The following is a 14,164-nucleotide window of genomic DNA, read 5'->3' as shown; positions in this document are numbered from 1 at the left end:
AGATTGCCTGAACTTGAGAAGGCGAAAATGGAACACTCGTAATGGCGTATCCGGGCTCTTGCTGTTTCTTTTTTTTTTTTTTTCTTGCTGTATTTTCTCTGCTACTGTCCTTCCATATCTCTCTCTGTACACTGAAATCCTTTTATTTATTTTTAATATCATTGTTTTTCTTCCTGTTTCACTGGTACTCCCTCAGCACAAATGGCACTAGTTCAGAATGACGTTATCATCTCCTTGGCAACCCCTTGGGCTGGTGTGTGTGTGCGTGCACGCGTGTAAGAAACTGGGAGGAGTGTTGATAGAGCAGAGATCATAAGCGAGGGATGGGCAGAGGAGGAGGGGATAGGTAAAGCCGGTTTATTCATAAGCACCCCACTACTGGCTCTGATTCACAATTTCTCCTGCAGCCCCTCCCTTACATTAAGCTTGCACAGTTTGCTCAGCCAGGAGATTTGAGACTGACGTTCGAAATGAATGAATATATTTGCTTTCGAATCAAAAATCTTTCACTCTCTTTGTGCAAAACTGCCCTGCAGAGTGCGGTCAAGCAGGAGCATGATATTATTCTTATATGATCAAGTCGGCCACATGTCGGCGTAGCTGAAGTTTTGTGTAAGCAGAATATGGCTGGGACCTGTGGGTGCCCTGGTCAGTGATGTAGTGTAATGCTGCTGATGACGACTTTGCTGTTACATTGCCTGGGTCTTTCCCACACTGGGAATCCCTGCCTCATTTTGAACACTGTATCTATTCTGTTCTACAGCATGGCACAGTGGTACAGGCATGGATGTACATGAATCTTCAACAGTGCACGCAGTGCACATAATACAACAAGCGTACTTATTTTATTTATACAATTATATTAACAAAGCTGCACAACGTGCTGTTTTTACTCCTGTGTGATGGAGGAATATAGGACTATATGACCGTTTATTTGCTAGTGAGGCTGTGTTGCTGTTCTTGCATGACACCAGAATTTTAAAAAAGTACTGTTGGCACTGTTCAGGACCTTTTTTTTTAAACAGGCAGAAATTTTCAGTGTGCTAGACTCTGCCAGATGGTGTGTGTCTGCTACCTTTCTGCTGGGATGAATTGCAGAGGAGGAACACATTTTTAGCGCTTTCTCAGAAAGCACATCGTGAAGCATGGAGCCCACACTGTAGAAACTAATTATAAGCAGTGACAAAGTCAACAATTTAGCAATTTAAGGAAGATTAATCCTGCTTTAGCTGCTACTTTTTAAAACCTGCCTGCTGCTAGGTTTTGAGCTTTCAGCTGCTTTGTCCCCCTCCCTCTTAGAAATAGCAACAGCAGCAGCGATGAGTCACTCAGTGTGTGAAACATGACGTCATCCGTGTCTTCCTCTTCTGCTCTTGGTATACAGGACTCCTGACTGTAGGACAGACCATGCTGCTGCACTAAGCTGAAGAGCGAGAGAAGGAGAGAGAGGCCGCTGAGGACCCCTGAGGTGGTGGCCGGTCGTTTGGTGCCCCTCCCACTTGTCTGGCTGGCTGGCTGCTGCCTCTTCAATTCATCTGATTGCTGTAGATATCTTTTTTTCCCCCCCCATGTGCATGTTGTTTTTCTAAGGTTATCCTAAAGGTGTGTCATTGAGAGCAGGTTTTGCACCTATGTTGGGAAATGTAGACCTTAAAATTAGTTACTAAAATTAGTTACTTCTGCATTTCTAGTTTTTTTTCATTTACAAACTGTGATTTATTTTTGTCTGATGTTTTTAAAAAAAACAAGAACCAAATAACCAAAAATAGCCTCCCTAATTTAAACCTAAAAAGTTTTTAGATGCTACTTTTTAAAGTTGCTGCTGTTAGGTTGAGCTTTCAGCTGCTGTGTTCCCCCACTCAACTCCACTTGAGTGTCACAAAGCGCAGTAAAATGTTACATTTATATATATGTATGTATATGTGTATTATGTATCATAATTTGGGGATTTTTCTCTCTCTTGTCCTTATAGCCCTTCCCCAGAGGCTAAGACTTGCTATGGACTGCACTTCGCCCCCTGCTGCAGCCCAGTCGAGTACACTACGTTAGTGGGTCCCCACATCTTTCCGTGTGGTTCCTGTCCAGACTCAGTGAACAGAGTCCAGCTCCGATCTGGTACCACCTACAGGTAAATGGTGTTAAAGTACATTCTCTCTGTCTTTTTTGGCTTTCCTTGCACAGTTTTTGCCAAGTGGGTAGCCATTCTATGCAGCGAGTGCAGAACTTCCCCTTCTTATATCTATCTTCTTTTTTTTTTTTTTTTTCTCAGCCACTGCTGGGTCCTCCACCCAACCCCCTCCCCACTCCCACCCTCCCCCCTTTCCCCTAAAAAGATGTCAGTGAGCCTGACAACGGACATCCAGCAGGAGGGAGAGAGTGGGCCACTTATTGAGCCCTGCAGTCGAGGCAAGACCTCCCCTCAACCACAGGGCACCAAAGAAGGAACTGGAGAGAGCCTGGAGCCGGATGATAGCTCTCCACAGGATGCACAGGTAGGAGAAGTTGATCATACTGGTGATAGTAAGTTTGCATTTAGATGTTAAAAAAAGAAAAGAAAGGAAGTTGTATTCCACATAGTTCTAACGCATTTCCTCTCTTGAGAAGGACCATTGTTGAATTTCAGGGCTGGTAACAATACCCAGTAATCAGCTGTTTGTTTTGTTTTGTGACTAGTAAGCTAACCAATTATTGTTGGTGTTACGGATGTTACGGATGAGGTGGATTCAAGTCAGGAAATTCATATTATTATTATTTTTTTCAAATGAAGCTACCTTTACCTTCTATTTTATTGGCAAATATCTTATTGTGCTTGACAAACATTGTTGTCTTTTGAGTAACACATTACCAAAAATTTTATTCCTTATTTTGCTGCAGGTTTTTTAATCAACGAACAATAGCGTTATTATCCCACATGTTGTGTAGAAGCTTTGAGTTAGCCAGTAATATTTAAACCTCATTATGGTTTATACTGATGAATGCAGAACAATTTCTTACACACATGTTCATTTACTCCTCAACTTTATGTACCCTATTTAGTTTGTGTCTAATATACTGTAATTTAATTAATAAAATGATTCAATAAACTATTCTTTTAGAAGCGGGCTCCTAACCACAGCCATGGAAGGAAAAGGGCCAAGGTAAGTGTCTGTGGTTAGATTTTTTTTCTTTTTAAATAAATTTATTCAAGTTTATTCTTAATTCCTTGAAATAATCCCCGTGCTATTTTGTTTGTTTGTATAAGGCGACCTTCCATTATTAACACTGTAATCCTCTCAACTACAGAGGAGCACCTCCTTTATTGGCTTAAAATCTTAAGTCCAACTTTAAAAGTAGCTGTGTTAGACTGACCTCTGTAATGATAAGAGAAAAACAGATACAACCAGTTACATTTTACAACTAGATGTTGGTTTGCAGAGTAAAGGGAAAAAGAAAATCAGGTCAGCTGTTTCGTGAGTATGGCGACCAAATTGTACGTAGCATAGTAAAGTAACATTTTCATTCAGTTATGTTAGTAATGAGTTATGGATACTGTAGCTCTCTTAAACTGGCTTTACCTTACTTATATGTATGTGTAATTGATTTTGGGCATTCGGACATTGATAAATATGACATACCAGTGTTTAGTCATTCTTGATTATGAGAGTTCAACCCAGTTATTGCGTTTTTGGAATGGTATTTTAGTATGACATACCTTGCTTAACTAGTTCCCAATGCTTTCATTAGATAATGGCTCTCATCATGTCACTTAAAGGTTTAATTTTCTCTGGGGTTTTAACTAACAAATGAAGTGTTGTCATTACATATGCTGTATTGAAGATTTGTGTTAGCCCTGTGCCATCTTGGGTCTTTCTTCATTAGCTAATATCATTGTCCTGAAGGCTCGAGAGACATTTATGCTGTTGTTTATGCGATAGAAAGCCTAACATCAGAATTTTGGCATGGTACACAACGATGTTAATGAAATTCAGAGTTTCCTTGTATCAAAATGCTAGGTGCTTGTATTTTACACATGGATAGATGTAATAGTATGTTGTTGTAGTAAATTATAGTTGGAAAGTCTGAGCATAAAATCTAAAATCTAGCTTAGAGCAAATCGCACTATTTCTGTGTTTAGAATATAAAATTGTAACACATTAGCCTTACAGATAATTTGTGTGGTAATCTTTCAGTCTAATGCCAAACTGAAGCTGGTACGAAGTCTTGCAGTGTGTGAAGAGTCCTCCGGTCCGTTTTCCAATGATGGACCACCAGAATCGGTAACGTGTTTTGTTTTATTTTTTGGTTGTTTTTTTTGGTTTTTTGTGGTTTGCAAGTCTGTTTTGACGGGATTTACAATGCTTAATAGGCAAAATTAGTAAATGCACAACCTGCAATTTGTGTAATAATGAAAAGCGGTTTTCTAGGATATCATCCAGCTTCACATCAGCTGTCCATCTGACAAAGAGGAGGAGAAGTCCTCGAAGGACGAGTATGAAAATGAAGAGGAGAAGAAGGACAAGACTCCCCGAAAGATGCTGTCACGTGGTAACATGCAAACTCTCACTTCATAAAAGTATCTTTTCCTATCAACATCTTCCCTTAACTCTGTCTGATTATGCCCCCCCCTCCCTTTTTGTTTTTTTAATAGACTCCAGTCAGGAATATACTGACTCCACAGGCATCGACGTTCACGAGTTTCTGGTCAACACACTGAAAAACAATCCCAGGTACGGGTCTGACGGATAAACATGTTGGTAATAAGACGAGCACAATAATAAATTACTTATTAAGTAAGATAAGTGCTATTGATTTATACCAATCAATTTATAAAATTGATTTTTCCCATTTTTTAACAGGCTCAAATAGTGCAGTTCTTTGTCCAAACTATGAAAATATGAAATAATATCAAACTTGATAGCAATGATTTTATTTAAATTGCATTTTTTTTTATTGTAAAATCAAATATCATTTGTTTTTGACTAGTTGTTAAAAAAAATCTGCACTCTCTAAATATCTTCATTTTCATCCTGAAAAATTGGATGTTGTGTCATGAGATACGATCTACGCCTGTACAGGCTTCTGTACATGAATTTTACTTTTTTAGATATCTGAAAAACAGCAAATTTTGGTGTCCTGAATTTTGAGAACACTTTTTTTTTTTTTGTTGTGTGTGTGTGTGTGTGTGTGTGTGTGTGTGTGTGTGTGTGTGTGTGTGTGTGTAATGACATGTCAGTAGTATACTTGCTCCACTATTCAGCGTCTTGCTCACCTCTCTGATCTGTCCCTCACTTGCTTTCCCTCTATGGCTCACCAGGGATCGAATGATGCTGCTTAAACTGGAACAAGATATCCTGGAGTTCATTAATGACGACAAGTAAGCCACGTTCTTCATATCACTCACATGTTTTTAAATTTAGCCCTCCCACCTTCAGTTCTTATTATTTATAGTGTGCTGAGGAAATGAGAGAATTATGTTAAGTTGTAGTTGTGTATTCTGTAATTAAGAATACTATTTGTGTATCCTAACAGTTTGAAAATCTATCTTTATCCTTTATAAATATTGTTTTTCAAATGTCCTAAATAATCAGAGAATTAAAACCCAGCTGTGGGTAATTTGCTCTGTTGAAATAACCTGCTTCATGCATTTTTATCTCTGTTTCAGTAACCAGTATAAGAAGTTTCCACAAATGACTTCTTATCATCGTATGCTGCTGCACCGTGTGGCTGCCTACTTTGGCATGGACCATAATGTGGATCAGACGGGAAAGGCTGTCATCATCAACAAGACGGGCAACACACGCATGTGAGTGTAGTTTGTCTTTGGCTCAGATTTCAACTAGTCTGGTTAGTTAGAACGTCAAATTAATGCTCAAAGTTCAATCCTGTTCCAAGACAAAACACAAGAGGCAATGTATGTGATATCAGCAAGAGTATACAAAAACTTTATTTTAGATTTAATTACTGTTCATTAAATAAGTTCAAATTAGGACATTGGCTGTGGTGGAAAAAACACTCAGCACACAAGTTTGACTCCCTGCATGTATCGCACCCCCCCCAAAAAAATCTGATAGATTTTTATCAGTTTTATTTAACTCTGTACCATTGTTTCAACTAAGAAAGAAGTACATTTTTAATATAAATAATACTTGTATTGAGGTATCGATTGTGCCAGCAGCAGTTTCACCTTAGATCAGCGGTCCCCAACCTTTTTAGCGCCACGGACCGGTTTATGCCCGACAATATTTTCACAAGCCGGCCTTTAAGGTGTCGTGGATAAATACAACAAAATAAAACTAGTACCGGTACCGAAAAAAAAGATTTATTCATAACACACGTGAAAAGACCCAGGAAAACAGAGTTAACGATAAAAACAATAAAAACAATAACAAAATAACGCTGAAAACCGATTAAAAACCCTGAAAACCATACATTTCACACCTGAGCCTCAACTCTCGCGGCCCGGTACCAAGCGACTCACGGACCGGTACCGGTCCGAGGCCCGGGGGTTGGGGACTGCTGCCTTAGATGTTAAAGTGGACAAAAATACTATGTGAGGATTTGTTAAAGAACATGTTGACAAATCGTTAGATCTAGAAATGAAAGAACAAAACATTTGACTCCCTTTGGAGGTACCAGCATTGCAAAATTTACTGTTTTTTCCCTATAGTTCACAAAATTTCACCAGTTCAGTTTTATCTAGGTTTATTTACTATATTAGTTTTCAGAAATCCACTCAACTTTTCTAGGCATGATTGGATGGAAGTGCATTTAAGAACATCATGTCTGACACTGTCAGATTGGGCATTAAGCTTTCTTTAACTGTCAAATCCCCCATGTGGAGTTTGATTTGCACGGATGTGACAGCATTGCAGGCAATAGTCTTGTGAGTTCAAAGCTAGTGTCCTGTCTCATGCACGATTTACTTAAGCAGAATATTTCCAGTATTAAGAACCCAGCTGACGCAAATTAACTCCTGCTGTGACACATGTGGGGCAGTGCTTTAGAGCTTTGGACAACAGTTTCTTTCCCAGATTCTCCCAAAATTCTTGTCTTGAATTCATGTGTGAAACGAGCTCATGTTTAAAAGTATGCTTTTTGTCCTCCACAACGTTTGTTTTTTTTTTTGGTTGTATAGCCCAGAACAAAGGTTCTCTGAACACATCAAGGATGAACGCAACATGGACTTCCAGAAGAAGTTCATCCTTAAGAGAGATGATGCTAGCATGGATAAAGATGATAATCAGGTACATCGATTGTTATCACAAGTAAATGGTAAATGGCCTGTATTTGTATAGCGCTTTACTAGTCCCTAAGGACCCCAAAGCGCTTTACATATCCAGTCATCCACCCATTCACACACACATTCACACACTGGTACCTTGTAATTTTTTGTGTGTATACAGTGGTTCATTTGCTTGTTTGTTTTTGTCACTTTCCACGCATGCTAGTGTTTTTAGCTCCACCAATGAGTTGGATTCCTCGCTGAGTAACAAAAGCTTCTGTAGGCTTGTCTCAAATAGTTTTTCTCAATAACTTTAAAAGAAACACTGTATGTAAAGCTAGTTCTCAATCTTGCTGCCACATGTTACAGCTTTTGGAGATGGCCCCACAAAAATAAAGGGACATAGCTGGATTTAATGGCATGTGGTGTTTGACATGTTTTCATTCAGTCAGACAACAGATTGCCGAGGCATCTGGATGTGTGAACAACAAGCATTGCAGCAATTTCTTGGCTCAGTCCTGTAGTCATCTTACATAACCTTACTGAGGAGGCTAATTAGCTGTGTCAGTAACAGTTATGATAGAATGCAGGGTTTGGCCACAGAATGGCCATTGGCTTACAGTATACTGTTAAAGTAGCACAGTTATCAGTTAGGAGTGAAACTGCATTTGTTATCAAATATGAAAATTGATACATTTTTAATCTGCAGAATCTGGAAACATACCACATATATTGCATTCCTAGGCTATGTACAAATAATTGCATTTTTCTGTCTGATCCTGATGCAACCATTGCATTTTAGCTTTTTGCTTGGTTTCACATCCTATGGTTTCCATATACAGAATCTTTTCTTATTGCTAAATTGTGGTGATAAATTTAGGATGATGACTGGGAACTGCTTGACTGCACCATTTCCTTTCTAACCTAGCATCACCAATATCATTTCTGTATTAGTTATCGTCCTCCTACTTTCATACAGTTCATAGTCTTTAAGACATTTCAAAATCTTCTTGATGGCTAAGCCTAACATTATGACCACTAGTACAGATGAATGTTAATTACCTTATTCCAACAGCAAAGGTCAGAGAAAGACAGCAGCAGAAGGTTTTTCTGAGTGTATCCAAACTCCCCATCAGCAGTTATGAGTGTCTTTTTAGAGCTTTCCAGTAATCAAATTAGGGAATGTATTAGAGGAAATCCAAACTGTTTTGGCTTTGGCTTAGAATTTACAGGAATTAAATGATCATCGATGCTCGAGTCTGTGTACAAGATCCCCTGAGGACCTGTGTGTTGCACCCAAAAGAGTAACGAAGTTCCCTGCAGTGGTGGTCATAATGTGACAGCTTTGGGGACCCCACAATTGTGAAACATGTAGCACAGAAATTCAGTGCAAAACTCGAATTTATCTGCTGTATTGTTAAATTTGATCTATGTTGAAGAGCTATAAAATTATACACTTTTATAAAAACATTTTCAGTTTATTTCAAAAGGAACTTGATCTTTGCATGCTTCGATATTTGAGTAGCTCTTTAGATTTTAAATTAAACCTTAAATTGGACATTTTCAAATACAGAGACAATTCTCCACTTTGGAATTAGGAGATTCTCTGTCTCAAAATTGATTTTGTTTATTTTGTTTTCTGGACCAAGTTTATCACACCATTTTATTCATTTCAGCAGTGTTTGTTTGGGGCTATGACACTTTTTCCTAATGCTTGCACAGATTTGTCATGCTGTCTTCTATGATTCTATGTTCTCTCACGTTTGTCGTGTTAAAAATTCCCACGCTGACTCATCCCTTGAACACTCACTTCGCACAGTTTTCATTCTGCTGTCTTGTTTTGACAACAGACATCTGCCCTTCCTCACATGCTATTGTTATCTTGTGCATTGCTGCTACTTTTCTTGACAGCAGGTTGCACAAAGTGTGACTATACGTGTTTGAAAATTAAATTGCATGCTTAATTATTTTACATTGTCATTCTCTCCCCAAATGTTAGATCCGCGTGCCGCTGCAGGACGGGCGGCGTAGCAAGTCCATTGAAGAGCGAGAGGAAGAATATCAGCGGGTACGAGACCGGATCTTTGCCCGAGAAGTAAGTATTGAACATGGATGGAGGAGCAAGTGCTTGCAGTGCATATTTCCTCATATGTCAACAGCACCAGTGTTTACTCAGTCAGGTTTACTCAGAAATTAATTTCTTTGTGATAAACTTCCACAATATCAACAATTACCTTCACTTAGTAATTTACTTTATGTGTTAAACTGACTTTTAATGAACTGTTCTTTTTCTTGGGTTGAATAATTGACAGTTGTATTTTGACCAGATGCTTGTGGTAGACATAAACAAGCTTTGGACATAATTTAATGGGATTTCTGACTGTTTGTCTTGGCAGAATTAGTAAAGTTCAGTACAGTTTGTTGTTTTTCAGGAAGAACCTACATTTTAAGCACATTTACACATAATGATCTTAAAGAGTTAAGATCAGAAAGACTTTATGTTAGCTGGATTTATCCCTCCTATTAGCTGCTTTGATTTGTGTTCAATGTGAGATGTCTGAGGTATTCGTCCTCCTCTATCATTAGTGTTTAGTGTTTTTTGAGTTGTTTGGAGCCATATAGTCTGTTCTCCACTTAGCTAAAGGTAACACCTTGGGCTTACTGATCTTAAGCACTTCCCAACTTTTTGGGATATTATTAGAAAGTAAGTGATCAGAATCATGTGATAATCCTGGAATCTGCAGTTCGTAACAAACGCGTTAGAAAGAAAAAAAAAAAAAAAATCCTTTTTATCCCCCCCCCCCCCCCCCCCCCCCCCCCAACCATTAAGAGAGTTATGTAGTAGGGTCATTCAACCTCAGAGCCATAGCCATAGCATTACAGATCCTTCAGAGTTTCATCGTGCTGCCTTTCCAGTGAGTCCCTCATCTCAGACGCGCTCACTCAAATGGCACCGGGTTGGACTGCTGGCAAGAGTAGTCCTTGTTGAAAGTGTAGACTGTTGAGAAATGGGTCCTTATTATTTGTCACAATGAATTTGCAGTCTCTTGTGAGGTTCTTGATCCCACACTGGGAATCTGTGCTTTATTTTATGCCAAATACTCATAAATCCAAGCCTGTAAACCTTTTTGAAATGGAAAACACTGCTTGTCTTAAGTGCTCTTGAAAGAATTATACATTTCATAATGTGCAGGTGTCCTTTTTTTTACAGTCTTCTCAAAATGGATACATCAATGACAACAGGTAAGATCCTACGTTCTTCTGAAGACTTCAATGTTTGTAGTTCATAGACTTCATCATGGCCATCTCTCCTATTAACACTGTATTGTGTTAGGTTTTAGTTATGAGAGGTAGGCAGCTACCTCATTAAAATATTAAGAAGTATCTGTATGAGTTTAATTTTTGACTTCTTGCAAGTTTGCCTTGGGTAAAATTTGATTGTAGAGAAGAAATCAAATTTCGCTTTTTTTTTTTTTTAAATCTTTTTTTCTTTCAAATGATTAATTTTCTAATTTCCCTGATGTTTTGTGTTAAAATTACTTTGAGTGACACTGTGTTTGAGAGAGATTTGTGCATAGTGGAATGCCACTTTTTTCCTTCTCTCTTATTTTAATAAGAAAATAATTTGACTCACAGGCAGTTAGACTAAGACGACCCCTAAGCATCCTGTCCGTTGAACTTGAAAGAGTATGATATAATATGCTGAGAGAAACGGGAATGATTGACCAGTCAACTTTTTGCCTTGTGTGCATTTTGTTTTTCTCCCTTATTTCTTTGGGTGGTGAAAGTTGCAATGAACCTTCCTCTACCTCTTACACCACTCGTTGTCATTCTTCTATAAACCCTATCCTGTTTTCCACTCCAGTCCTGTAACTCTAGCGTTTTCTCCTAATGTTAACCCCAACAGACTTTCCACTGAGGGCTACTGCTCTAGCTCTCAAAAGAGGAGGCAGATCTTTAGGTATTGGGCTACTGCTGACTGACTTGTGTGTTGCCATGCCCATTTTTCAAAGTGGTTTGGTGATGATAGTGGTGACCTGTGGTGGTTATCTTTGCTTGGCATAGTCGGCTGATTAATGGCTATTCCAGCATTGCACTTTTGGGCTTCCCAAGACCCATGCATGGCTGCTTTGTGGTTTCACTGGGGACTCACTGACCTACTTACCCTTCCACCCATCCACCATCAACCACATTTTTACACAAAGTAACTGCATTGCTTTCACAGTAATCTGTTTGTTTTGTGGTTGACTCAGTCTTGTAGTTTTTGTTAACATGTCAAATGTTGCATAGTATTGCATAAAATATACAAGTAGTGCGCATGTGCAGTAGTGCTCTCCAACTGACATGGTCATTTGAAAATAAGAACCACGAGGCCCTTTATATTTTGTGTCCAACAACTAATAATTTTCCTTATTGATAAATACTTTCTACTTTCATCTATACAGTGTTGGGAGATGTTCATGATTACTAATGAGTACTGTGTAGTCTCTTAGATGGAAGCCATAAAAATGTCTCATGCATCAATAAATACTTGTATATAAAAACTAAAGTTAAAAGTCCAAAGAGATACTAAAAATATCTTTGTTTGCATGCTTAACATGCTTTTAGACCTTTGTGCCCAAACTGTTCGACCTGCCTCAGCTTTGACTCTGATTTCTATAGCCATCCCATGCTACTCAGATATTATCATCAGATCCTTGTAGTGTTTTATGTTGCCTGAACAGATCAGGCGTGTTGTGGCGTATCCTGCAATACCAACATTTCCACTTGTCCTTAAACTAACCTCTGTTAGTGGAGCTTTGTCGCTGCTCAACATAAACACATTACAAACCTTAAGATCTAATGTGTCTTTGCCGTTTAGGAGTGGTATTAATGTTTTGGTACGCATGTGTACTTGGTTTAATTGGAGGAGCAAATACGTTGGTAACTTGTGAATCAATAAATATAAATATCAATCAATCAATCTTTATTTATAAAGCACTTTTCATACAAAAAAAAAAATGTAGCACAAAGTGCTTTACATAGTTAAAAGCAGCCCACCCCACCCTCCAACTCACTCCCCACACTCTCATTAACATAAATGATGTGAATACACACATATCCCCCCCCCCCCCCCCCCCCCCCCACACACACACACACACACACACACACACACACACACACACACACACACACACACACACACACTTAAAGAGTAAAAATTGGGCTGGGCTCGCATGAGCCAAGTGAGGAAACACTATAACAGGGAGCCGTCTGCACCGGTCACAGACCACAGCCTCCAGGCTGGGCACACAGCAGGAGGGAGGCCAAGGAGCCCCCCAGCCAGGCTGAGAGGACCCCCAGAGACCCAGCAGCCACAGTCGATCACAGCCCCGGTGCAGAGAGCGCCCTCTGAGGAAACACTGGAGATATGACACAATAGGATATATACAGGGTAAAATGATAAAATAAATAAGAACAGGATACAATATAAATATAAATAGAGTAAGAAGATTAAAAAATGAATAAGAATAAAATCAATAAATATTAGGTAAAGTCTAAATTAATAATAGAATAACAGGATAGAATAAATAAGCATAAAATAAATAAACGCTAAGTAAAAGCTAAATTAAAAAGGTGGGTCTTGAGCCTGGTTTTCATATATGGTTTTCATGCCTCTACACTTGGCATCACATTCTGTTGTTTTGAAAATGCTGCCTTTAGGGAGTTACTGGAAATTTTCATTTGGATTAGGATGAACTGATTTGGAATTTGGTGGTCAAAGGTAAAAAAAAATCAGATAGGCCATGTTTTTGGGCTAGGCTTTAAAATTCTTATGGAATAATCCACTTGTAAGATTTAGATTAATAATAGGATAAAGTTTTGGCATTTTGTATACAAAAGCTTAAAGGCAGAGGCCAGACAAACATTGATAAAACTGGTGAAGGCGTACAAGATGGTAATTCCAGTGTTTTTATTCTGTAAATATAAACAGGATCTAATATATGTTCTGCTGTTTGTAACATGTGTTTGTGTAGTGAAATGTAGACGTTTTCAGACATGACCCTTCTGTCATATTTAAGAATTTTTTAAGTTTTTTTTTTTAACCATATGAGTAGTCCACTTAAAAAAAAAAATTCTGTTATCACTTAATTTATGAAAATTTTAGAAGTTTAACATGGGAATTGAAACAGAATTATGTATGTTTGAAGTGTTTTTCTTTCCATCTAAATGTGCTTATAAGAAATTTTAACCTTTTAGAGAATGCATGCTGTTAAAATACACCCCTAAAATCACAGACTTGTTGATGTTCTTCAGTTTAATGAACCCACATAAAAGCTCTTTGGCTATAATAACATCTAACAAGGAAAATGATTGAGGTGCAGAACACCAGGAGTCTTATCTCCCCCTCCTTCCCTTGTTTGTGCATGTGATGGGGGAATGCTGTCGTGGGGAGATGAAATATCATGTGATCAACAGCAGAATCCCTCCTCTTTCTTCTCATCCTGCTCTCATCTTTGTCTGCAGATCGAAGCGAACAAGTGTGCGACTGCTTGTACAGAGAATGTCAGAGCACCCACCCTTCCTTAAAATAGGCTGTGCGGAGAGAGGCCTCAAAATAGACCCCCCCCCATTAATTCGGTCTCTGAAATATTTATGAGCCACAGCCACCTTTTAAGCACTACTGCCTATCACTATGGTTTTACAACCATAAACACATCTTCGTGCTCATCATGGAGATTTCCACAACCTGTCTGACATATTATGAATTAATTCCAGTCTTTTCTCTGTACATGGACATACTCTGTTCATAAACCTCCAGTGATGGGGTAAAAAAACATTTACAGCCCTGGTGGTTGTTTTTCTTTTCTATGCTTTTTTTTTCTTGCATGCAGGGTCTTTGTTCTACAATATTTTAGCAGCACAGTTGCATTTTTCTTTTTAAAGTTTTAAAGTTAATAAATTCCGCTTTCTTTCTTTTTT

At 38.5% G+C, this 14,164-nt stretch overlaps 1 protein-coding gene across 14 annotated transcripts in view; it reads left to right on the top strand.

Moving 5' to 3' along the window:
- The window catches only part of LOC147331307 (R3H domain-containing protein 2-like), a 59,911-nt gene that overhangs the window by 28,770 nt on the left and 16,977 nt on the right, over nucleotides 1-14,164 (top strand). For 7 of the 14 annotated variants that reach the window (XM_086293551.1, XM_086293546.1, XM_086293547.1 and 4 more), the window contains 13 exons: nucleotides 1,385-1,544; nucleotides 1,973-2,128; nucleotides 2,270-2,492; nucleotides 3,096-3,137; nucleotides 4,170-4,256; nucleotides 4,404-4,524; nucleotides 4,628-4,706; nucleotides 5,294-5,353; nucleotides 5,642-5,782; nucleotides 7,115-7,223; nucleotides 9,201-9,296; nucleotides 10,395-10,444; nucleotides 11,109-11,162. In XM_086293551.1, the coding sequence (XP_086149677.1) occupies nucleotides 2,334-2,492; nucleotides 3,096-3,137; nucleotides 4,170-4,256; nucleotides 4,404-4,524; nucleotides 4,628-4,706; nucleotides 5,294-5,353; nucleotides 5,642-5,782; nucleotides 7,115-7,223; nucleotides 9,201-9,296; nucleotides 10,395-10,444; nucleotides 11,109-11,162 (998 nt within the window). In that variant the 5' untranslated portion in view covers nucleotides 1,385-1,544; nucleotides 1,973-2,128; nucleotides 2,270-2,333. The remainder of the gene's footprint in view (nucleotides 1-1,384; nucleotides 1,545-1,972; nucleotides 2,129-2,269; nucleotides 2,493-3,095; nucleotides 3,138-4,169; nucleotides 4,257-4,403; nucleotides 4,525-4,627; nucleotides 4,707-5,293; nucleotides 5,354-5,641; nucleotides 5,783-7,114; nucleotides 7,224-9,200; nucleotides 9,297-10,394; nucleotides 10,445-11,108; nucleotides 11,163-14,164) is intronic. The other 7 variants (XM_086293549.1, XM_086293552.1, XM_086293555.1 and 4 more) reach the window with 4 other exon arrangements.

Source organism: Aulonocara sp. 'chitande type north' Nkhata Bay, linkage group LG5 (assembly GCF_057382095.1).
Source record: "Aulonocara sp. 'chitande type north' Nkhata Bay isolate Kocher_YH1m ecotype deep benthic linkage group LG5, A_spYH_male_GT1.1, whole genome shotgun sequence".
Lineage (NCBI taxonomy): Eukaryota > Metazoa > Chordata > Actinopteri > Cichliformes > Cichlidae > Aulonocara > Aulonocara sp. 'chitande type north' Nkhata Bay.
This window is presented reverse-complemented; position numbering and strand designations above follow the sequence as displayed.